General features: G+C 42.8%; 1 protein-coding gene and 1 long non-coding RNA gene across 4 annotated transcripts in view; one reads left to right on the forward strand and one right to left on the reverse strand.

Moving 5' to 3' along the window:
- LOC142379601 (uncharacterized) lies at positions 1-24,984 on the reverse strand. The gene is made up of 5 exons (XR_012769780.1): positions 24,520-24,984; positions 793-998; positions 604-715; positions 378-472; positions 1-240 (listed from the first exon to the last, which is right to left on the reverse strand). It is a non-coding gene; the product is annotated as an uncharacterized LOC142379601 (long non-coding RNA).
- The window catches only part of popdc1 (popeye domain cAMP effector 1), a 74,070-nt gene continuing 61,636 nt past the window's right edge, over positions 12,741-25,174 (forward strand). Inside the window, exons 1-3 of one of the 3 annotated variants that reach the window (XM_075464645.1) lie at positions 12,741-12,848; positions 13,692-13,937; positions 19,510-19,634. In XM_075464645.1, the coding sequence (XP_075320760.1) occupies positions 13,709-13,937; positions 19,510-19,634 (354 nt within the window). In that variant the 5' untranslated portion in view covers positions 12,741-12,848; positions 13,692-13,708. Of the gene's footprint in view, positions 12,849-12,956; positions 13,075-13,691; positions 13,938-19,509; positions 19,635-25,174 lie in introns of those variants that run through there. The other 2 variants (XM_075464646.1, XM_075464643.1) reach the window with 2 other exon arrangements.

A 25,174-nucleotide genomic window follows, 5' to 3' on the forward strand; every position in this document is an offset into this window, starting at 1 on the left:
GAGAGAAATTAGCTGCAGTCTGGGGAGTACCGGCAGAAACCACTGGCATGAAGGACTGGACGGGGAACTGAAAATCTTCAGCAGAGAAGGTAATGGGTTGGCTGTTGGGGTAGGGCAGCCAGCTGACTGGGGTGGACAGGGTCTGGTAGCTGGTTGGGTTCTTAAATGTGGTCTGGTCAGTTGCTGGGGTTAGAGGTTGGAGATGGGAGGATGGAGAGGGAGACTGCAGAGGGCTGGAGGCTGTTGGTGTGTATGACAACAAAAGGGGGGGGGGGGGGGGGGGTATAAAAGACATTACAGGTTATTATGCTGAATTAGTTTCTCTGCTTATTTTTTTACAGCACAAGGAACACATACAACCATAACACCTACTATACCTGGAAACAAAATTTTAGGAGCTTGGGGATATTTACTCCTTGTAGGTTGGCCATCTTCATCGGAGTCACCCAAATTGTTGTAGATCGGGTTTGGTCTAGAAGTGAGCAAAGACGAACCATAAATACACTGCGTTATTTACATGTGTTCATCTGTAGTTACTGTAATATTCATAATTTCAAAACTATTCCACAATTTTGCACTGTGAATTTGGAAATTCATTATTACTTCTTTCTCCTTTTCAGAGGCTGCTGGCACTCCTCCTCTGATTGGATGTCTGTGGTTTCGCAGTCCTGCTTTAGGTACCTTTCCAGGCACCTCTCCGCCTCCTCAAAGGTATCTGCAGACACAGAGCTGTTAAGAAACACTGATAAGAAGGGCTATGATGAATTGTCAGCCAGATTCAACAATACCCACCTCGACTTATGAGTACCCTGACAAGCTCCTACGACTGCCACTACTCTGATGGTTCGTCCCTCCTCCTGATGGCAGCACGAACCTTCCCCGATTCTTTAGGACGATATGGAGCCCAGATTACCTTCTCCCCTTGTAGCCATATGTTAGGCACCACTTCTGTCCCACCATTGACGAACTTAACAATACACCACGCCTTCATGCTATTTCTATGGTAAAGATAATAGTTATTGACACATTAAATGTTTTTATGAACTGATTTTACGAAAATCATTTACTTTGTATGTATGAGGGGAATGGCAACGAACTCTTCTTTATCGGGGAAAAGTACTTTTTTTTTTTTATTATTATTTGGAGCTTTACAACATTGTTACTGCTGCTTAAGTCTCACACTTTGTAACAGTCAATGTTGGCTGATTTGAAGGGGTATTGTACATATGATTCCTTCTTTATGAATTTCCGGAAAGTCACATATGTTTCCTCAGCTACTTTGACTATGTTGTCAACAAGAGCAATGTCATCAACTATCTGTATGCAATTATCCCCAAACCTACATGATAAGGTGAAATGCTCAGTCACAACCTTTTTGTACTGCTCCCCATGTCCTATATGAGGCACCAATGGACCATCATGGTGGAGGTGCATGAATTTGTGTCCTTTGTTTATTTGGGATGTCTGAGGGTCTTTTTCAGAAAGCCTTGTAACTATTTGCTGGAAAGGCAAATGAGGTTTGTGCAGTAAATGTTTTAGTTGGGCCAAATAGTTCTCATAAGGAAAGGCAGCAATGTTATCTAAGGGACCATAGAGATGATACTCTGCTGCCAGTTATTTCATTTCTGCCATATAGCTGCCCAAAGTGACTCACAAATGAAATTAGAAATTCGTGAGCACAGTCCACCATCTTCTTTGAAGTCCCAGGAGCTAAGAGGAGATGCATGGCTACTGAAAACAACATGAAGTTGTTAAACATCTCAAGTGGAATTGTATCTCTTAGTCCTACAGGGCCAGCGTATAGCATGAAATACCGGAGTTCAGTCGCTTTCCACCTATCAATTTCGGAGAGTTCTCTTGGCTTTCGATTGAACTCAGCTGGAGTGTACGGTGTCAGTGCCTTCAACTTAAAAGAAATCTCCTCAATTTTTTCGCTGCCCAGCCTAGATACAAGACATTTGCCCCTCATCCAGATGTACAACAGCTTCCTGGACACTCCTAGACAGCACAGGTGCATATAATCTAATGGGAACATTGTCACCATTTTCACAATGCCAACTAAGGGAGAAGGCGTTACACTCAAGTGGTGGTCCTCATCAATCATGGAGGCGAAGTCTGTGTCTGATCTTACTTTACCATTGGCATCAGGAAAGGTCATTTTTCCTTGCCATTCACCCACTTGAGAGTATTTGTCGCAGCCAGAGTAACCATTGTGACCTTTTACGTTTTTAATAAAAGCTTGTGCAGGGGCATCACAAATGAATGAGCACACTTTCACCATTAGCTGCTGCCCATTATAAATTACACCTCTGTCCAAAATGTCATTAAGGTCTTCAATAAATGGGCCCAGGAATTCGAATGCACTTTTAGGCTTGCTAAGGCCACAGAACAGGCCAACAAGAAAGGGAGATCTGGTGTAGTCAACATTTATCATGGCCAGAATTGGCCAGAATTGAAGCCTACTGCTTCTGAACAGTGGTAATCCGTCAATGTTGAACTGCAACTTAATTGTGTTCAAATTGGCCGGTAGCGTCAAAGATTTAAGCCTCGACATCAACCCATTGACTAGGCCAAAATGATAGTATTCCCCACCCTCCATCTTCCTAGTTATTACTTGACCTTGTGTCCTCAGAACTGTCCGCGCATCTTTAGGCAGCTCTGGATGATACAAGCGCAAAATGCTCATAAGTGCAGTTAGGGCCACTTGAGAGACTGAAAATGAAGAGGCCCAAAATCTCAGGCCTGTCATCAAATACTCTGTAGTTGGGCTTTCAGTGTCATTATCATCTGAATGAATAAAATGAGCTGTGTCTATTGACTTATGGGTCTCACTGAATTCTGAACCTGGCTCATAGTTCCCTGTAACTGGTAGCTCCTCTACAACTGAGTCACTAGAGGTTGAAACAGTCGGATCCACTACTTTCCTTGGGCACTCTACATGTTCCAATGCTATGTCAGTGTTGCTTTGCATATTGGTATGATTAAAGGTCTCCTCAAACTGCTGAAGTATCTCTGACTCTGTCACCTTAAAGCTGCGGTCGGCAACTTTTTTTTAGTCATATTAGCTTGAACTGTCATGGGATTCTGGAAGTAGAATATTAAATAGGCTGTTTAGGAAAAATAACGAAATCTGTAGCTCCCTCTGAAGCCTGTAATCGTGCTTGCAAAAACCGAGCGCTCCCGGCTGTTTTTAACCAATCAAGTTAGGGTGGAGGAATCCTACCTGTCAATCACAGCTTGTTCACACGCTGCTGAGCGTGAGTCTGCCCCAGCTTGTGTGCGCTCACACTGGTGTGAACTCACGTGCACAACCTCGTCCACAGAGGGGGAGGGGTTTGGGGGTGCAATTCGGAGCTTGTTAGAGGTTGGGGGAAGGACCTGAAAGTTGTATCAGTTCGAATTTTCCGACTTTAGACTCGCAATTTTGAAAACCTGCTGACAGCAGCTTTAAGCATTGACCTACATTTCCGCCTTTTCGACCAGCATGATACCATTGTAAGTGCATGTGGTGAACAGATTCAGAAACAGAAAATATTTTAAGATGAAGCTTATTAAACTGAGGACTTGCTTATTTGACAATGTGGATTAATGATCTGAAAAAAGAGAAAAAGTAAATCACAGTGTCAGTAAACAGCAATTTAATTCTGAATCAATAAACCACTGCCCTAGACTGGGTAAACCCAGCCTGATTTGCCGGTGATATTCCTTTCCTTTTCGCCTGCAGCTCAGACTGGAAACTGTTTTGTTCATTAAGCAGCATGATTTGTTGCTGTTATTTGTTTCAGTTGTGCCTTTCGCCTCACGCTGTATGCGTGTGCCACAAGCTTGTATAAGCATGCAAGTTATTTGAACTAGGTTAGATAGCTATCGCTAGTTTTCTACAATTTTGGAACCAGCCTCCGAGTTTGAAGTTGAACCCTGAATAATTCATTTCAATTCATTTTTATTTATATAGCGCCAAATACAACAAATGTCATCTCAAGGCACTTAGATAGTAAGTCCAATTCAAGCCAATTGGAATTCAATTAATTAGACAATAAGACAACGCTTTTTATTAAGTTTTATTCTTTAAGCAGCATGATTTCTTGTGGTTATTTGATTAAGTTGTGCCTTTCGCTTCATGTTGTATGCGTGTGCCACAAGCTTCGGCGAGTTATTTGAACTAGGATAGTTAGATATACTTTCTTTATCCAGAGGGAAATTAAGGAAATTCAATTTAATAAACTATGTGTCAATATAATCTTTTCACATTGTTGCAATCTATTTCACTTTGTTGCTGTATTATAAGCATCTTCGTGTCACGTTGAGTCCTGAAGCAAGTGAAATATACTTGAAATAGGATTTCTGCTCCCTGCGTGCATTCAAAATGCAGCCCATAACATATGCCTACGGCTTATAATATTCAGCTACCTCTATTTTTGTGATGACATTACGTCATACAAAATTACCCCACCAGAAATTTCGGGCTAAAATCGCCACTGGTTGTTTATAGCTTTGGCAGTCTGTAAGCAGCGAGGATGACAGGACTGAGAATTCGGAAACAGAATACGATTTATAGCCTGCAGAAAGGATCATGCAACCGACTTGCTTGAGTGTATCATGCAGGAAACGTCACTGTTAGCTCAATCGATCGGTACATTTAAAAAAAATCGCGTTTGGCAGTCAGCCAATTACACAGACAACAGCATTGTCCTCTAAGGTGCGTTCAAAATTGCAAACATAGACGAACTTTCGCGAACTATTTGAATCATTTTCCGTGAAACGAACTTGAGCAAGCAAACGTTTGCGAACGTAGGCAAACTGTCTAAAAGGTAGTTCTCCGCAAACATACATGGATCGCGAACTGCTTACAGTTTGTTTACAGTTTGTTTACAACGTTTTCCAAAAAATCGTTCAAAATGAATTGTTTCTAGAATGCGCTGCTGAGGGTGGCAGCATGTTGGAGTAGCTCTGTACCTCACATTGAGATTTTTCTTTTTTTTCTAAATTTCATTCCTGTTATTTCTTGGAAGAAATTGCATTTTTTGGACAACTGTTCCTTCCTACCTTGGATGCTGTGCAGCTGGATTAATTTTTCCCAATACTTTTGTATATTTTACTCTTTTGTCATGATGCATCACCATAGCAACAAGGTGGTTTACAACAGGGAGCAGCTGATTAACATTGGAAAAGCAGAAATAATTCGACAACTGAAGCCAGAAATCCCACTGGAATTGAAAAGGAGGCGTCGTGGATGCAGAGCAGGAGCAAAGAGGAGAGAAAGAAAGAAGAAGTTCAAACCATCTCTGCCATCCTGCATCATGGGAAATGTAAGATCGTTAGCTAACAAGTTGGATGAACTTTTAGCCTTGATAAGGACTCAGCAAGAATATCGGGAATGTAGCATTATGTGTTTTACTGAGACATGGCTACAGGATCATATACCCGACTCCAGCGTCTCTCTGCCGGGCTTCCTGACTGTACGAGCAGATCGAGATTTAAAGAGTAGCAGGAAAAGGAAAGGGGGTGGATTGGCAGTGCTTGTCAACAACAGATGGTGTCACCCAGGACATGTTACTGTGAAGAGTCGTATCTGCAGTCCTGACATTGAACTATTGGCAGTAAGTTTTCGTCCATATTATTTGCCAAGAGAGTTCACCAGTGTTGTTTTGGTGGCTGTTTACATTCCACCCTCAGCTGTTGCCGACACTGCATGTGATGTCATCAGTTCCGTTGTTGCTAAGATGCAGACACAACACCCCAATTCTTTTGTGGCAATATCTGGTGATTTTAATCATGCCTCACTCTCTGCTACACTGCCAACTTTTCAACAGTTTGTCAGCTGCTCTACCAGAGAAAACAAGACATTGGATTTGTTTTACACAAATGTCAAGGATTCATACATTTCCAAATCAAGACCTCCCCTGGGAAAATCAGATCACAACCTTGTTTTTCTCTGTTCAGCATATAAACCCCTTGTCCAGAGACTACCTGTCACAAAAAGGACTGTTAGAAAGTGGTCAGAGGAAGCTGAAGAAGCCTTACAGGGTTGTTTTGATGCAACCGATTGGATTTCTCTTTGTAAGCCACATGGAGAGGACATTAATGCCATGACTGAGTGTGTGACTGACTATATAAACTTCTGTGTGGACAACACCATCCCCACCAGAACAGTGAGATGCTTCCCTAATAACAAACCCTGGATCACCAGTGAGCTAAAGGAATTATTGAACAAGAAAAAAAGAGCCTTTAGGGAGCGAGACAGGGAGTTACTGAGGAGTATACAGAAGCAGCTCAAAGTCAAGATCAGAGAGAGCAAGGAGGTGTATAGAAAGAAGCTTGAGAGTAAACTGCAGAGGAACAATATCAGAGATGTGTGGTCAGGAATGAAGAAGATCACAGGCCTCAAGCAGAGGGAGGATCGGATGGATGGAAGTCTGGACAGAGCAAATGAGCTGAACACATTCTTCAACAGGTTCAGTTCAGGAACAAGCTCACCATCCTCCCCTCCTGTTCCCAGCCAAAGAGACATCCCACCCTCCTCTGACCCACAGCTTTCCTGTAACATCTCCACCTCCACCTCAGTCATGGATTCTTCTGCTTCCACTAGTTTGTCATCAACCCAATCAGGAGATGCTGCTGTCCCCTTTGCCTCCCCCTCCCACTTTTCTGTTTCTAGAAGTCAGGTGAAGAGGCAGTTGGAAAGACTGAACCGGAACAAGGCTGCAGGTCCAGATGGTGTCAGCCCCCGAGTCCTGAAGGCCTGTGCAGAGCAGCTCTGTGGGATTCTGCAACACCTTTTCAACCTTAGCTTGACCCAAGAGAAGGTACCACTGTTGTGGAAGACATCCTGTCTGGTTCCGGTACCAAAGAAAACTCACCCTTCAGACATCAATGACTACAGACCTGTTGCCCTGACATCCCACATCATGAAGGTCCTGGAGAGACTCCTGTTGACCCACCTGTGTAAGCAAACCAGCACATATCAGGACCCCCTGCAGTTTGCTTATCGCCATGGAGTTGGAGTTGAAGACGCTATCATACACCTGCTTCAACAAACCCACTGTCATCTGGATAAAGCAGGCAGCACTGTGAGGATCATGTTCTTTGATTTCTCCAGTGCATTTAACACAATCCAGCCTGATCTGCTTAGTCTGAAACTCCAGAAGACTCAGGTGGAGGCCTCAACAATCACCTGGATTAATGACTACCTGACAAACAGACCACAGTTTGTCAGACTGAAGAATTGTGTGTCTAACCAGGTGATCAGCAGCACAGGAGCACCACAGGGGACTGTACTCTCACCATTCCTTTTCACTCTGTACACTTCAGACTTCCAGTACAAGTCAGACTCCTGTCATCTACAGAAATATTCAGATGACTCTGCAGTTGTCGGGTGTATCAGAGATGGACAAGAAGCTGAGTACAGAGAGCTGGTAGACAGTTTTGTGGCATGGTGTGGGAACAATCATCTCATCTTGAATGTTAACAAAACAAAGGAGATGATTGTAGATTTCAGGAGAAACAAGGTCAGATCAAACCCTGTTTCCATCATGGCAGAAGAAGTGAAGGTGGTTGAGGAATATAAATACCTTGGTGTTCATGTGGACAACAGACTGGACTGGAGACACAACAGTGAAGCAATCTACAAGAAAGGACAGAGCAGACTGTACTTCTTGAGGAAGCTAAGGTCCTTCAAGGTTTGCAACAAGATGTTGCAGATCTTCTACAAGTCTGTTGTTGAGAGCGTCATTTCCTCTTGCGTCATCTGTTGGGGCAGCAGCATCAGAACCAGGGACCTAAAAAGACTCAACAACCTGATAAGGAAGGCTGGTTCTGTTCTGGGGACGACTGTGGAACCTCTGGAGACAATAATGCAAAGAAGGATTTTGCATAAAATCAAGAGAATTATGGACAACCCTGAACATCCTCTCCATGAGACTGTTATCGGAAAACAGAGTCTCTTCAGTCAAAGGCTTCTTCAGTTTGGATGCAAAACGGACCGCTACAGGAAATCTTTCCTGCCCACAGCCATCAGCATCTATAATAACTCTTTGATTTAATTGAGCTACATCAACATTTAATTTCCCTCTGGGATAAATAAAGTATTTTTGAATTTGAATTGAATTGAATTGAATTGAATTGAATTTGAATTTGAATTGAATTGTTTAATGTCAACACTCTCGCTGCGAAAGTTCGCCCATGTTTGCTGTTCTGAACGCACCTCTGATACCTAGCTATATTCCCACATTGGCCATGGGTGCATTTAATGCTGGTTGGCTATGCTAATTTAAAAAAAAAACGACGAAAAGATAGTGACAGCCACTATCCAGGCATCACGCAAGCTGATGTGTTGCTAGCGCATGCTAACTTATTCATCCAGACAACGTTGAATTCACGTCAATCTTCTGATAGTTGTGTAGCCTATTCAATCGTTTTATTGGACACCTTGCCTCTTTGATCGCTGATCCTAGCTAAAGGTAGGGCGAGGATATACAGATATACCGGATTTTTTCCGGTGGATAATTAATAAATGTATTAAATGTTATAGACACCACGAAATAAACCGGTGAATAAAGCATTGCTAGCTAACTGACTATTTCGTCAGGGTGTTTATGAAGCCTGCAGTTAACTTGCTTTTGACAACTTGCAGTGTTGTTGATCGGAGGAATTCTGCTTGATTTATAACAGAATGCTATGACAGTAGACTTGTAGTCAAGACCGCCTAAACCGAGACCAAGACACTACCAAGACCAGAGGGTATCAAGACCGAGACCAAGACGAGACCAAGGCCAAGACAGACTGAGTCAAGACCAAGACAAAGTCGAGACGAGACCGAGACCGAGACTAAAAAAAAAAAAAAAAAAAACAGCTAGTGAACTAGTGTTACACCATAACTTGCATCAATTGAATAAAAGCAGCATACTGGGGTAAGAGGTTCAGTCCCAGTTTAAATTCAATTTAAGAAGGTATTATGTCAACTACAGACAGAACAATGCAGAGATTTGTACTCCAAGTACCTACAACATAGGGGGAAAAGAATCTGTAAGTCATCTGTTTCTATTCAACCACAACAAACTACTGTATCTTACAAATGCAGTAATTTTAAATCTATCAATGAGTGCAGGTCTTTACATACAAAATAACCTCATCCAATCCAGTGTGACACATATACATTACTCTATCTATCTATCTATCTATCTATCTATCTATCTATCTATCTATCCATCCATCCATCCATCCATCCATCCATCCACCTATCTACCTATCTAATAATAACATGCTGTGGTAGCCCTACACGCTGGACTGGTTACAGTTAACACAGGACAAGACGCCTAACCACCATAACCACGTCAAACATGATTGTACATTTTGTAGAATGGGTGTCAGTTGCAATTATGCTCAGGTCAATTCAAACTCAAGATTCATGACGAGACAGTGGTAGAGGAGTTGCGGCGTGTGAATCAAACTCGTTGCAAGGAGTTTCGAGCTGTCGCTAAACAATCAACATGTCAAATTGTACTTTCTCCTTCATAAGTGTCTCTGGTTTTAGGACGTTTTTACCTCACAGCTTTTATGACACAATGTCAGTCGAAAACAGCTGCTCTGATATCTGGCTTCATCGGCGAGAATGCCGCTAGTGCTAACCTAGCAATGTCGAGGCACCCAAATGGCTCATCCTTCCTTGCGTGTCAGCAACCATATTATGCCAAAATCAACAACAAACCACATGGTACCAGGCCTTAAAGTGCTCACTGACACGGTTTTGATATACAGTTTTTCTACTCAATGAATTCGCCAAAATATCTAACGTTGGTGAAAACTGTTAAGTAGCCAAGAGCCACTGATAAGTTAACTACCTGTACTTAGCATGAAGTTACACTCTTAGCCAAAAATGTTTCAGTAAGTCTGCAAAGAACTGAAGCTTGCAAAAAAATATCCGTCCCTAAATAATTTATACCGCGCGTGTAAGAAGAGCATGTCATGATAAATAATACTAGCACATGCATGATCTGGTCATGTGAGATTGGTACGGATAAAGAGTTTGGAGCCAGTACCAACTAGCTAGCTTACCTCTCCGGGTGTCTCCGCTCCAGGTGTCTGGTGAACGTTGATGTGGTCCCGGCCCGGCTGTTTCGGTGAGAGACACTTTGCAAAACTGCAAATGTCTTTATGGTCCGTAAATGCAACTTTGATGATGCCGGAATTGACATTATTGTTAGGCTACTAGGTCTGACTGAGACTGAGCTACGACGTAAACCTAAAGTTTTGCACTGGCTCTACACTTGCGTCTTTTGATTGGATGAGCGCCAGTTTCTTAATCACAACAAAATACATGCATGTCATTGATTGGTTGCACTTGAAAGGCGTGAAAGGCGAAATAATTTAATGTTGCATTATCGAATGTTATGTTTTGTATCATGGACATTATTTGTTGCAAATCTCCCAAGACCAAGACAAGACCGAGGGATCCGAGACCAAGACAAGACCAAGACCAAAGATGGTCGAGACTGTGACAAGACCGAGAACACGTAAAAATGGTCTCGAGACGGGTGAAATTGAATCCAAAATGAATGGGATGGGGTGCAGTACCGCCGGTCTACCACATGATGGTCTCCCGGTCAACTATAAATCCATGACTTTTCGATCATCTTTCCCGGTCAACTATAAGTCGATGGCTTTTCGACATTACTATTGTCACCCGGTAAACCAAATATCAATGATGCGTCATTCATACTAAGGATAACTATATATCAATGTTGTTTCAATATCACTGTGGTCAACATTATGTTGTGTCGGGTTTTCATCAGTTTGCCAATAGTGATTCAACATTTATTTTGCATCAAGATTTCAATGTCAACCATTCTGATGATTCAGATGGAAAAACAATATAATTTCAATGTCAGCTTGCTATCTGGGTAAAATTTATCTGATTTGTAGCCCTTCTGAACTTAAAGCCTGTCACAAATCACTTTGTGGAAATTCTACTCTATACTCCTCATTTGTAATTTGCTTTGGGTTAAAGCATCTGCTAAATCAGAGTAATTTATTTTTTTTTTTTTTTTAACTTTTTTATTGTTTTTAACACATAACAACTTACAAAACACTCCCATCCCACCCCCCCACCCATTAGATAGCTTATCAGGGTGCAAACAGAAAATACAGGGTACATTAATTAGTAAACAAAATAATAAATAAATTAAACAACAACTGATAAATAGACATATCACAAATAATTTAAGAGAAAAAAGAAAACAACAAAAAACAAAGATTGTCCACAGCAACAATAAAGGAACGCAATGTTATCACAAAAATAGACAGGCATCTTGTGTCAGTTGAGGTTATGAGGGGGATCTAGGCCTGGTCTTTGACCAGAACTCACTCAACTCTCAAGAGAAGGGAACTCAGATCTTCTGGAAGATAGTTTATGAAGGGGGACCATATTTTGTGAAACATACCTTCTTTTCCCTTGGCCAGGGCCATCAATCTTTCATGTGGCAAATTATTGAAAATTTCTTTGTACCATTGTGTAACTGTAGGTGGTCGTTCTTTAATCCAGTTCAATAATATGCATTTACGTGCAGACATGAGGAGCTTCTCAAGTAATGTGTATTTTGATGCCGGGAGCTGTAGCACCTTAGAGGGTAACCCAACCAGAAAGACACTCAGGTCTTTTTTCACCTCAACTCCAATTACTTCACTAATTATTTTGGCCACCTGAGTCCAGAATCTTGACGTATACCTACAGTCCCAGAAATAGTGAAAATAGGTCCCTCTTTCAGAGTTGCACATGGTGCAGAGAGGAGAAATTGAGCGATCTATTTGATGTAATATGACTGTAGCCTATGCAATATTTTATACTGAGTTTCCCTTAGTCTATTACAGGTAGCCAATGACCTGATGGCAACAATGGCCTCTTGCCAGTCATCCTCAATAAATTCGGTCCCTAAGTCACCCTCCCATTTTCGAGAGATGTTGGGTAGCTCATATGTGTCACAGGAAAGCAGTAGGGAATAAAAATCTGAAATGAACTGTTTGAGATTTTTACGGTTTAGAAGGAAGGTTTCTGGATTATGAGAGAGAGAGGTGGTAGGAGGGATGTTAGGCAAGGAAAAAATGAAATGTCTTATTTGTAAAATCAGAGTAATATAATGCAGACACACACAGCTATGTTGTGTGTCTTGTCTCTATCGTCTCAACTTCACTCACATTGTGATGATAAACAGCTGATCTTGCCCAAGTCAAAGCGTTTGACAAAGGGTCCTGTCCAGGACTTAAATGGCTTTAAATCATACTATTCAACATAAATCACAACTTTTTTGGTTATGGTTGAAAATACTAAGATTGAGAAGGACCTTGATTTTGTTTGTACTTCTTTATGAGGTTACCACTGTCAAAATCTAATTCCCCAAAATATTTTGCCATTGAGTCATAAACACGTGCCTCATTCTTTAATACCAATTTCAGAATTAGCAAACATTTCTAAAGCCCATAAAGAAGCTGAGCAGGTTCTCTGCCAATGTATCAATTGCTAAAATTGATCAACTATGAGAACAGACCCAATCCATCTTTATGCTAACAGCCAATAATGCCAAATTGTTCCTTCCACTTTGCCCCAGCCTCTGAGCCAATCCGGCGTGGGCCACATTAATCGGTGATCTCTCTCCCTCTGTCGGAGGTTTTAGACTCTGCTCTCGCCTGCTGGCCCATTTTTGTCACTCCCCGTAAGCTGTGTGGAATGTGCGACACACATTGTGCAGACCCCCATAGAGAGTCTAGTCTGCAGATAGCACAAACACTTTGAGTTGTTCCCAGAAAACAGGCCTCCTTCTTTGTTGTTCGGACTTTCACCAGCTGTTGCTCCATTGGTAAGATATCGTGTTTTCCTCTTGGTACTTAAAAATACAGTCAGAAAGTTAGAGCTCTGACAAATTCTTCACTAAGTGCATGACTGCCTCCAAATCTATTTTTATATATGAGCCCTTACATTGCTGAGCACAAAAGCATGGCGCGGAGAACACAGAGGGCTATTGTAACAGTAGGAGTCTCTCGTGCCCCCTGGTATTAAGAAATTGAATATTATTCTGAGAGCACGTGAGTAACAGTCACATTTCAATACACAGTGTTTTTGTGCATGCCTGGAATGAAATGTAATGTTAGAAAGGTTGTATAACTTATTACAACCTAAACTTTGCATCTGAATCTAAAGAAAAATTTATGAAAATAACTGTATTGTACAAAAACTGTAAAAAATGAAAAAGGTTGTGTTATTTTTTTTGATAGAATACAAACAACATAGAAGGGAAAACTATGCTTCTTTGTTCTCTTAGGTTTTCTGAAATTCACTCTGCTGTTATTTGCAGGAATACTGTGCTACTACTGCACTGTGCACTGTCCAGGAATAAAATAATAATGGTAATTCATAACATTACCCTTATAGTTGTAATTTGATGGCGGGGGATTTTGGCAGTTCCTGGCAGACATTGTATCTTTTTAATTTCCTCAAGGGTATTTTAGAGGGGTCAAGTGCACAGCTGTTAGCAGTAATACCTACACAAGAGCCCATGTTTTAAACTCTGTCAAAGTATAATGTAGTTTGAAAGAGTAATTTCAAAATGTTTTAAACAGAAATATGGCATACATTTTGTAAGCTTTGCACAATTGATAATCCTGTCCTAATTTTTTTCTGCAACTTTACCCTGGGCTTTTAGGTGATCCTACAAACAGGATGTCCTCTACGCCAGAGCTACCCCCAACCTTCTTTACCACATTGCACACATTCCCCTCACCCACTTCAGGGGTGCCAGCAGTGGAACCAAATGCCACCATCTGTCAGGAGTGGCAACAGACCCACCACTTGCTCTTCCATCTTGGGAACTTGTCCCTGCTGCTAGGCTTGGTCATCCCGACCACTCTTGCTCTGCACATGATCCTTCTTCGCCTCCTCCTAATGACAGGTCAGTCTAAAGCGAACGTCCCCCGCCACTCTACCCTCCCCTGGGGAAGCATTCCTCAGATAATACTGTAGAAGGAAATATTTGGTAGAGCTACAGTTTTCAAAGTCTTGGGCTTTTTTTTTTTACCCCAATCAAAAGTGTTCTTTGCCTTACAGCACTAGTAAATCATTAGTACGAGCTGGTGGAGGATCTCATTTACCTCAGTGAACATACAAAAGTTCTTTAGAAATTGATCTGCACACAAATAGATCTCATGACCAGAGCTTAGCCCTTAAAAGGCTGTGAAAGTATAAGATACACACAGGATTGAATGGGGGATGGAAAAAGCACTTCCAACTTGTTTATCTTCTACTTGGAAGGAGAGTAGAGACAGGAAGTGCCACGAATTATGGGAAATGTGGTTGTAAGTTAATTTATTTTTACTGTCCTTTGGCACAAGCCATACTAGTCTTAGAGGGCCTCGTAGACTAAACAGAACAAACAGAAATACGGAAAAATGAACTTAAAAGAAGTACAACACTTAATCTTGCAAGGCAACTTCCAAACAGCCTGATGATTTTGTTATCAAAAACTAGCTGGGACTTAGTCATGCTAACTGCTGTGGTTGAAGGCATTATGATTTGAGGTGTGCCATCTTTGCATTCAGCCATTCATCTCTTCCATTATTTTGAGAGCATTACTGTACCTCAAAAATAACAATGTTTTTTTTCAGTTGTAATAATTTTTTACTTTTTTTCACCATATTTCTTTAGATTAAAAGGAAAACTTATTTGATTTTGTTGTCAAAGGGCAGGCAACCAGTAACCTTATGTCAGTTAAATTCTTAACTGACAAAAAATGTATGATGAGAAAGCAAATGTAGGTTTTTGGAATGTTTTGTTTATTAATAGGAATGAAAATATCCCACTTACATAATTATTTTCATCATCAGTTAAGACACTCATAATTGAGCATCATATTACTGGGCATGTATTGTTGTAATGTTTTAAATACTTGAACACAGTTTTTCTAGAGAAGATAATTGCTTTGTATATGGGATTATCGTCCATCGACTCTTTTGGGCTTTCACATGCGCGAGCGTACAACTAACCGGTGAGTTACATGCTGTTTATAAAGTTGTTTTGTAACGTCCCCATGCCAGTAATGTGAGAACCATGCATTTGGTTTTGATGGTAAGGCTTGTGACTTTATTGTCGGATGGTTTATAAAGTGGTGTGACGTTTCTGCAGTGTGCAAGTTGTTGTTTTACGTGGAAGGGTTAGCACTTGCCCCTTAGCCACCACGTATTTGGCTAGCATGACAGGCTGCGCAAACAGCGCAATCGCCGCACAGGGAGCGCCGATTTGCACCAGTCTGTGTCCTACTGTCAGTATTTGACAACCTCTAGCAATGGGATTGCGCTTCAAATGCCCCGGAGTTCCCCTTTAACTATGGGATGTTTCAGGATCACCTGAGCCATCCCTAACTATAAGCTTTATCAGAAAGGAAAGTTTTAAGCCTGGTCTTAAAAGTGGAAAGGGTGTCTGCTTCCTGAAGCCAAACTGGCAGCTGGTTCCACAGAGAGGGGCCTGATAACTGAAGGCTCTGCCTCCCAAACTGGCAGCTGGTTCCACAGAGAGGGGTCTGATAACTGAAGGCTCTGCCTCTCCCAAACCGGCAGCTGGTTCCACAGAGAGGGGCCTGATAACTGAAGGCTCTGCCTCTCCCAAACCGGCAGCTGGTTCCACAGAGAGGGGCCTGATAACTGAAAGCTCTGCCTCCCATTCTACTTTTAGAAACTCTGGGAACCTCAAGTAAACCTGCAGTTTGGGAACGAAGTGCTCTGTTAGGAAAATATCTTACAATGAGATCTTTAAGATATGATGGAGCTCGGTCATTAAGAGCTTTATATGTGAGGAGAAGAATCTTAAATTCTATTCTGAATTTAACAGGGAGCCAATGAAGAGAAGCTAAAACTGGAGAAATATGATCTCTGCTGTTAGTTCTCATCAGAACTCTGGCTGCAGCATTTTGGATCAGCTGAAGGCTTTTCAGAGAATATGTGGGACAGCCCAATAATTAAGAATTATAGCAGTCGGGGCGGGTTAAGCAGCCGCCCCATGTACAGACGCTACAGTCCTCGCTGCAGCTGGCCCCGGTTCGAGTCCCGCACCGAGCGGCCCTTTGCTGCATGTCTCCCCCCTCTCTCTGCCCCCTGCTTCCTGTCTCTCTCCAACTGACCTATAATTAAAGGCAAAAAAAGCCCAAAAAAATATTTGAAAAAAAAAAGAATTACAGTAGTCCAATCCTGAAGTAACAAATGCATGGAGCATTTTTTCTGCATCACTCTGAGACAAGATGTTCCTGATTTTAACAATATTACGAAGATGAAAGAAAGCAGTCCTAGAAACCTGTTTTATATGCGAGTCAAATGATAAGTTCTGGTCAAAAATAACTCCAAGGTTCCTCACTGTAGAACTAGAAGCCAAGGAAATACCATCTAGAGTAACTATATAGCTAGACAATTTCTCCCTGAAACGCTCAGGTCCAAAGATAACGACTTCAGTTGTGTCTGAATTTAGAAGCAGACAGTTCTGGAGTCATCCAGGTCTTTATGTGTTTAAGACCAACCTATTGGGTTCATCTGGTTTTATAGATAAGTACAGCTGAGTATTATCAGCATAGCAATGGAAATTTATGCCATGCTGTCTAATAATGTTACCTAATGGAAGCATGTATAAAGTGAAAAGAATCGGTCCAAGCACAGAACCCTGGGGAACTCCATGACTTACTCTGGTGTGTGAGGAAGATTCTTCATTTACAAGAACAAACTGAAATCTATCAGATAAATATGACTTAAACCAGCCTAATGCAGTTCCTTTAATCCCAATAACATGTTCAAGTCTGTGTAATAAGATACTGTGATCGACCGTATCAAATGCAGCACTGAGATCCAACAGGACAAGCACAGACACAAGTCCGCTATCAGAGGCTAAGAGGAGATCATTGGTAACTTTCAGCAGTGCAGTTTCTGTGCTATAGAGTCTAATATAGAATTAAAGTTCATATTCAGGCTGTCATTTTCAACATCTACATGAATATTAAAGTCACCCACTACAATGACTTTATCTGTACTCAGCACTAACTGAGATAAAAACTGAGAATTCAGACAGAAACTCAGAATAAGGGCCAGGTGGACGATACACAACAACAAACACAAGAGGTTTCTGGGATTTCCACTTTGCGTGGGAAAAACTGAGAATCAGAGATTCAAAATGGCTCAAACTAATCTTGGGTCTGGGACTGATTAGTAACCCTGATCTGAAAATAGCTGCCACTCCTCCTCCTCTGCCTGTGGTTCCAGGAACGTGAACATTTAAAGTCAGAGGGAGTTGATTCATTAATGCTAACATGATGCTAACATGATGCTAACATGATCCTTCTGCTGCAGCCAGGTTTCTGTAAGACTAAATATATCAATATGATGATCACAGATCAACTCATTCACTAACAGAGACTTCGAAAGGAGAGATCTGATATTCAGCAAACCACATTTAATAGTTTGATGTTTTTGTTCAGTTAAAGTTTTTGTTTAATAATTTCTTTTTGCACAAGAGGATTTGCTCCTTTTGTGTTAATCGATTGGGTGGGTAGCAGCAGGTGGGAAGCTGCAGAGAAGTGTGTAAGACTACAACTCTGCATCCTGGTCTGAACCCTGGGTTGTCATGTTTTAGGGTGACAAATAAATTCGTCCATATTTCTAGAAATGAGAGCTGCTCCTTCCAAAGTGGGATGGATGCCGTCTCTCCTCATCAGACCAGGTTTTCTCCAGAAAGATTGCCAATTATCTCTGTAGCCCACGTAGTTTGCTGGACACCATCTAGACAACCAGCGATTGTAGGACGACATGCGGCTAAACATGACATCACTGGTCAGATTTGTTCAAGTTCATGAATGATCTTTCTAGATCTAGTTGCCAGGCCAAATATGGGAATCAGAGATAAAGGGCCCTGGCCAGACAGGTAACAAAAACACCTAGGTCACGATGAGATCCAGAGCTCCTTTGTGGAGGGCCTTGTCATTGCTTACAACAGTGCTTGAATAAAGTACTACGGTCTTTTTGTTCCAGAATTTTATTTTATTCACAGAAAACATAGACATCAGGTGTTACCTTTCAATGTGGAATATTCTGTGTAGATTGAGAAAAAAAAAAAAAAATCTCCCGCCAGACCGCCTCCGCTTCCTCCTGCCACGTCACCGGAAGTTTGGCCGCCCGCCGGACCACCTCCGGTTTCGAGCCCCTCCCTCCCACCCACTTGTTGGGTTGTCTGGAATCCATCCCTTGAGGGGGGGGCTCTGTCATGTCCATGTTTTCCCCATGTTTTTAGTTTAATGTTTAACATGTTTTAGGTTGTTTATGTTTTGGTTTTTGAGTTCATGTTTTAGCCAGGTCTTGTATTTAGTTTGCCATTGCCTTCCCCACAGTTTCTGTTTGCTCATTAGTTTCACTCACATCACCTGTTTGTCATTGTCCCCAGCTGCACTCAGTCACCAATCACTCCCAGTTCCCTATTTAGTTTCCAGGCTCCCCTGTCATTTGGTGAAATCTTTCTCCCTGATTTTCACCCCTCATGCCACGACACCTCGTACCCAAGTTAAAGGCTCTAGCATGGTTGCCGCGTCTGCTAGCGCGAGCGGTGTTGACGTCACGATTTCGTGCCGGCTATATATAGTGGCGCAAGTTGATGCGCCAGTAGTTGCAATTTTCTCCGTCACAGCTACGTGAAGGTTACCGCCACTCTACAACCACGAAAGTGGAGAAGAAAACAATGAAGAGCAGGAACACTGTCATCAATGATGCTGCTGCAGTATCTGGATAATTTTAATTTTTTAATTCAGTTAAAAGAGGTGAAGGTCTGAAGCCCCCAGCATCACCACTTGGAGTCTCTGCCCTCTTCTTTGCCTTCAGGTATCTGTCCCGTAGCTTCTTCCTCACATTCTTACAGAACTCTCCCTCTTTTCCCAAAGTTCTGCCCATCTCTGTCCACCAGTTTGGGGAGTTTACGTGCTCCCTGTTCTGTTTCACTGCAGGTTCGTACAGCTGTCTGTACAAACGCACCTCCTGAATGAGCCTGGTCTCACATTGGTCCGGTTTGTCGTTCTTGGCGCAGCCAAGTTACAAAAATGGAGTGGTACACGACAACGCGCTGCGCCGTCTTTTCAAGGCAAGCGCCAGGCCTGAAACGGGCCACCACCACCGTGAGCGACGCGTCAACTGTAAATCCGCCTTAAGTGTTTTTCATGTATCATGCCAAGTCCTTTGTTTTCGTTAGTCATAGCCATGTTTATGTCTTTTGTCCCACAGTTAAGTTTTTTTGTCATCCGGCTCAGCCGCGCCTTTTATTTAACTTTGTTTTTGTGAATAAAAACACAGTCTTTTTTGCCTTACACCTCTGAGTCCGCATCCATGTCCTACCAACCCACCCCGTCACAACAACACGCATATGAAATATGAATTTAGACTTTGACCCTTTTGGTAAGATTCAGTGGCTAAACCTTAATTTATCTTGCTCTCAATCTGTGTTTCTCACAGGTTGCAGTCTATTCATCGCATGGGCAACTCTGTATAGATGCAACCTTGATGTGATGGTGTGGAACGTGGTCTTTCTGGTGGTCAATTTCATGCACTTGTTCTACCTACTCTACAAGCGTAGGCCGGTAAGTTTTGGATCAGCGTGCCCTCATTCACTCTATCTGGAAGGTTATATTCAGGCAATATAAGTGTGCTGCAGGCAATGTGTAAACTGTATATGTATACTGGGCCTCATTGTAAAGTTTTGCTACAACTGTCTAGTGTAAAGCAGCTTATCATCCTCGGTTTGTTTCTGCTTTATGGTAATAAGATGCAAGTTTTTTCCTCTCTTCGAGATACAAATGTCTAGTCGAGAACTCCGGAAGATGACATGATTCAGTTTTTACAACAAGAAATCCCAAACATGCTGGAGCATCGATTCCAGACACTGGAGATACAGCACGCACATCGAGTCCCCACTGGCCCGCCAAGACGAGAGCAGAGAGAGGGCGACCGACCCCGGCCCGTGATGGTCAACATGCTACGCTACCAGGTGAAAGAGGAGATACTTCGAGCGGCCAGAGATAAAGGCCAAATCATGCGGCAAGGAGCCAGGATCATGTTTTTCCCGGACTACTCTAAGCAGACCATGGACCTTAAAAGAAGTTAAGACTGATCTGAAGCATAGAGGAGTTGAATACATGCTCTGCTTCCCAGCCACCTTGGAGATTAAACATGACGGAGTGCGTCATCGTGTTAGCCCGATTCTTTTATTGGAAGCCCAAGAACAAGCTGGAGGAATCTTAAGTTAAACAAAGTATTTATTCGTGGTCACATGTGAAGTTTAGCCATGCTGAACTCGGAGAGACAGAGCCCTCGCAGGGCCTCCATCAGAGAGAGCCCCGATATCCGGAAACATTTCATATTTATGTTCACCTTTATCTGTTCTAGAATGCGCTGCTGAGGGTGGCAGCATGTTGGAGTAGCTCTGTACCTCACATTGAGATTTTTCTTTTTCTCTAAATTTCATTCCTGTTATTTCTTGGAAGAAATTGCATTTTTTGGACAACTGTTCCTTCCTGCCTTGGATGCTGTGCAGCTGGATTAATTTTTCCCAATACTTTTGTATATTTTACTCTTTTGTCATGATGCATCACCATAGCAACAAGGTGGTTTACAACAGGGAGCAGCTGAATAACATTGGAAAAGCAGAAATAATTCGACAACTGAAGCCAGAAATCCCACTGGAATTGAAAAGGAGGCGTCGTGGATGCAGAGCAGGAGCAAAGAGGAGAGAAAGAAAGAAGAAGTTCAAACCATCTCTGCCATCCTGCATCATGGGAAATGTAAGATCGTTAGCTAACAAGTTGGATGAACTTTTAGCCTTGATAAGGACTCAGCAAGAATATCGGGAATGTAGCATTATGTGTTTTACTGAGACATGGCTACAGGATCATATACCCGACTCCAGCGTCTCTCTGCCGGGCTTCCTGACTGTACGAGCAGATCGAGATATAAAGAGTAGCAGGAAAAGGAAAGGGGGTGGATTGGCAGTGCTTGTCAACAACAGATGGTGTCACCCAGGACATGTTACTGTGAAGAGTCGTCTCTGCAGTCCTGACATTGAACTATTGGCAGTAAGTTTTCGTCCATATTATTTGCCAAGAGAGTTCACCAGTGTTGTTTTGGTGGCTGTTTACATTCCACCCTCAGCTGTTGCCGACACTGCATGTGATGTCATCAGTTCCGTTGTTGCCAAGATACAGACGCAACACCCCAATTCTTTTGTGGCAATATCTGGTGATTTTAATCATGCCTCACTCTCTGCTACACTGCCAACTTTTCAACAGTTTGTCAGCTGCTCTACCAGAGAAAACAAGACATTGGATTTGTTTTACACAAATGTCAAGGATTCATACATTTCCAAATCAAGACCTCCCCTGGGAAAATCAGATCACAACCTTGTTTTTCTCTGTTCAGCATATAAACCCCTTGTCCAGAGACTACCTGTCACAAAAAGGACTGTTAGAAAGTGGTCAGAGGAAGCTGAAGAAGCCTTACAGGGTTGTTTTGATGCAACCGATTGGATTTCTCTTTGTAAGCCACATGGAGAGGACATTAATGCCATGACTGAGTGTGTGACTGACTATATAAACTTCTGTGTGGACAACACCATCCCCACCAGAACAGTGAGATGCTTCCCTAATAACAAACCCTGGATCACCAGTGAGCTAAAGGAACTATTGAACAAGAAAAAAAGAGCCTTTAGGGAGCGAGACAGGGAGTTACTGAGGAGTATACAGAAGCAGCTCAAAGTCAAGATCAGAGAGAGCAAGGAGGTGTATAGAAAGAAGCTTGAGAGTAAACTGCAGAGGAATGATATCAGAGATGTGTGGTCAGGAATGAAGAAGATCACAGGCCTCAAGCAGAGGGAGGATCAGATGAATGGGAGTCTGGACAGAGCAAATGAGCTGAACACATTCTTCAACAGGTTCAGTTCAGGAACAAGCTCACCATCCTCCCCTCCTGTTCCCAGCCAAAGAGACATCCCACCCTCCTCTGACCCACAGCTTTCCTGTAACATCTCCACCTCCACCTCAGTCATGGATTCTTCTGCTTCCACTAGTTTGTCTTCAACCCAATCAGGAGATGCTGCTGTCCCCTTTGCCTCCCCCTCCCACTTTTCTGTTTCTAGAAGTCAGGTGAAGAGGCAGTTGGAGAGACTGAACCGGAACAAGGCTGCAGGTCCAGATGGTGTCAGCCCCCGAGTCCTGAAGGCCTGTGCAGAGTAGCTCTGTGGGATTCTGCAACACCTTTTCAACCTTAGCTTGACCCAAGAGAAGGTACCACTGTTGTGGAAGACATCCTGTCTGGTTCCGGTACCAAAGAAAACTCACCCTTCAGACATTAATGACTACAGACCTGTTGCCCTGACATCCCACATCATGAAGGTCCTGGAGAAACTCCTGTTGACCCACCTGTGTAAGCAAACCAGCACATATCAGGACCCCCTGCAGTTTGCTTATCGCCATGGAGTTGGAGTTGAAGACGCTATCATACACCTGCTTCAACAAACCCACTGTCATCTGGATAAAGCAGGCAGCACTGTGAGGATCATGTTCTTTGATTTCTCCAGTGCATTTAACACAATCCAGCCTGATCTGCTTCGTCTGAAACTCCAGAAGACTCAGGTGGAGGCCTCAACAATCACCTGGATTAATGACTACCTGACAAACAGACCACAGTTTGTCAGACTGAAGAATTGTGTGTCTAACCAGGTGATCAGCAGCACAGGAGCACCACAGGGGACTGTACTCTCACCATTCCTTTTCACTCTGTACACTTCAGACTTCCAGTACAAGTCAGACTCCTGTCATCTACAGAAATATTCAGATGACTCTGCAGTTGTCGGGTGTATCAGAGATGGACAAGAAGCTGAGTACAGAGAGCTGGTGGACCGCTTTGTGGCATGGTGTGGGAACAATCATCTCATCTTGAATGTTAACAAAACAAAGGAGATGATTGTAGATTTCAGGAGAAACAGGGTCAGATCAAACCCTGTTTCCATCATGGGAGAAGAAGTGGAGGTGGTTGAGGAATATAAATACCTTGGTGTTCATGTGGACAACAGACTGGACTGGAGACACAACAGTGAAGCCATCTACAAGAAAGGACAGAGCAGACTGTACTTCTTGAGGAAGCTAAGGTCCTTCAAGGTTTGCAACAAGATGTTGCAGATCTTCTACAAGTCTGTTGTTGAGAGCGTCATTTCCTCTTGCGTCATCTGTTGGGGCAGCAGCATCAGAACCAGGGACCTAAAAAGACTCAACAACCTGATAAGGAAGGCTGGTTCTGTTCTGGGGACGACTGTGGAACCTCTGGAGACAATAATGCAAAGAAGGATTTTGCATAAAATCAAGAGAATTATGGACAACCCTGAACATCCTCTCCATGAGACTGTTATCAGAAAACAGAGTCTCTTCAGTCAAAGGCTTCTTCAGTTTGGATGCAAAACGGACCGCTACAGGAAATCTTTCCTGCCCACAGCCATCAGCATCTATAATAACTCTTTGATTTAATTGAGCTACATCAACATTTAATTTCCCTCTGGGATAAATAAAGTATTTTTGAATTTGAATTGAATTGAATTGAATCTCACAGAGGTTGTACTTACACTCGACAAAGTATAATTGGACATTTGCTAGTGATGTGAGCAGGCCATCCACCGTCTTCGTCATGTTGTTTGGATGTGATAAGCGATGTGTGTGAGTGTTGTTTCAGGCGTGCATCTACTGCACCAGATCTATCAGTCCTAAGAGACGCTTTATCTGACCCAGTTATTTTATCCCGCTACGTCATCTTAAAGTGTTGCTGTATGAGCAGAGTGTAACGTACAAACTAGGAAAATAGATTATCTAGAGAACTACAGAATATGAATACATAAAGTCTAAGAATAAAGCCAATTTATAACATTCCCCCTCTTGGCATGATTTCATCATGTCAACCTTAAAATGAGGTCGGAGTGTCATATTCTGTATTGTGTCACCCCTGTTAGCGGCAGCCAACCTAGCAGGGCCCCAAACTGCAAGTCTGCGGCCACTTTAAGGTGCAGCACAACTAGAGAGGAGATTTTTCCTCATTATGTGAGCGTCTATGTGTAAGCTGTTTCTTCTTTGCGTTTATCAGCAGCAAGCAAGTCTTCATTGCACAGGCATGTGGAAATAATAAATATAATAAACAATTCTAATGCGTTAGCAAAAAACTTTTCTATCAGGAGTATTCCATCATTTTACTCGGAACAGAACCTCTTTCCGAGAGGGTTAAGACCTTCATAACTCACTGATTTTAACCATACATTTTAACCATACATATTTATACCATACACAGTACTGAAACATCTCAACACGTTATCACGGTATGTTTCTCAAAACTAACACAACACAAAACATCAGCCACCATGCAATACAGTACATGTGATACGGTAATGTGATATGGTACAGTACTGAGTAGAGTAGAGAGTTGAAGACATACCTGTTTTCTAGTCGGAATGTCCTCATTATGGATGCAACCGTGAAACGGCTCAGATTAGGATGGACTCTCTGCCCAGCTTCCCTTGCAGTCAGGCCATGATTGATGACATGGTCCACCAAAGTTGCTCTGATGTCATCAGAAATTATTGTCCTTGCATGGCCTCTTCGACCACGTCCTCCTCCTCCTCTCTCTCTCTGTCTGCCTCTGCCTCTGCCTCTGCCTCTGTCTCTGTCTCTGTCTCTGCCTCTGCCTCTGCCTCTGCCTCTGCCTCTAGCTCTCTCTGCCTCTGCCTCTGCCTCTGTCTCTGCCTCTGCCTCTGCCTCTGCCTCTAGCTCTCTCTGCCTCTGCCTCTGCCTCTGTCTCTGTCTCTGCCTCTGCCTCTGCCTCTGCCTCTGCCTCTGTCTCTGCCTCTGCCTCTGCCTCTGCCTCTGCCTCTGCCTCTAGCTCTCTCTGCCTCTGCCTCTAGCTCTCTCTGCCTCTGCCTCTAGCTTTCTCTGCCTCTGCCTCTGACTCTAGCTCTCTCTGCCTCTGCCTCTGCCTCTAGCTCTCTCTGCCTCTGCCTCTAGCTCTCTCTGCCTCTGCCTCTAGCTCTCTCTGCCTCTGCCTCTGCCTCTAGCTCTCCCTGCCTCCATGCTTGCAAAGTTCTCAAAATGGC

This window comes from Odontesthes bonariensis, chromosome 5 (genome assembly GCF_027942865.1).
Source record: "Odontesthes bonariensis isolate fOdoBon6 chromosome 5, fOdoBon6.hap1, whole genome shotgun sequence".
NCBI classification, from domain to species: domain Eukaryota; kingdom Metazoa; phylum Chordata; class Actinopteri; order Atheriniformes; family Atherinopsidae; genus Odontesthes; species Odontesthes bonariensis.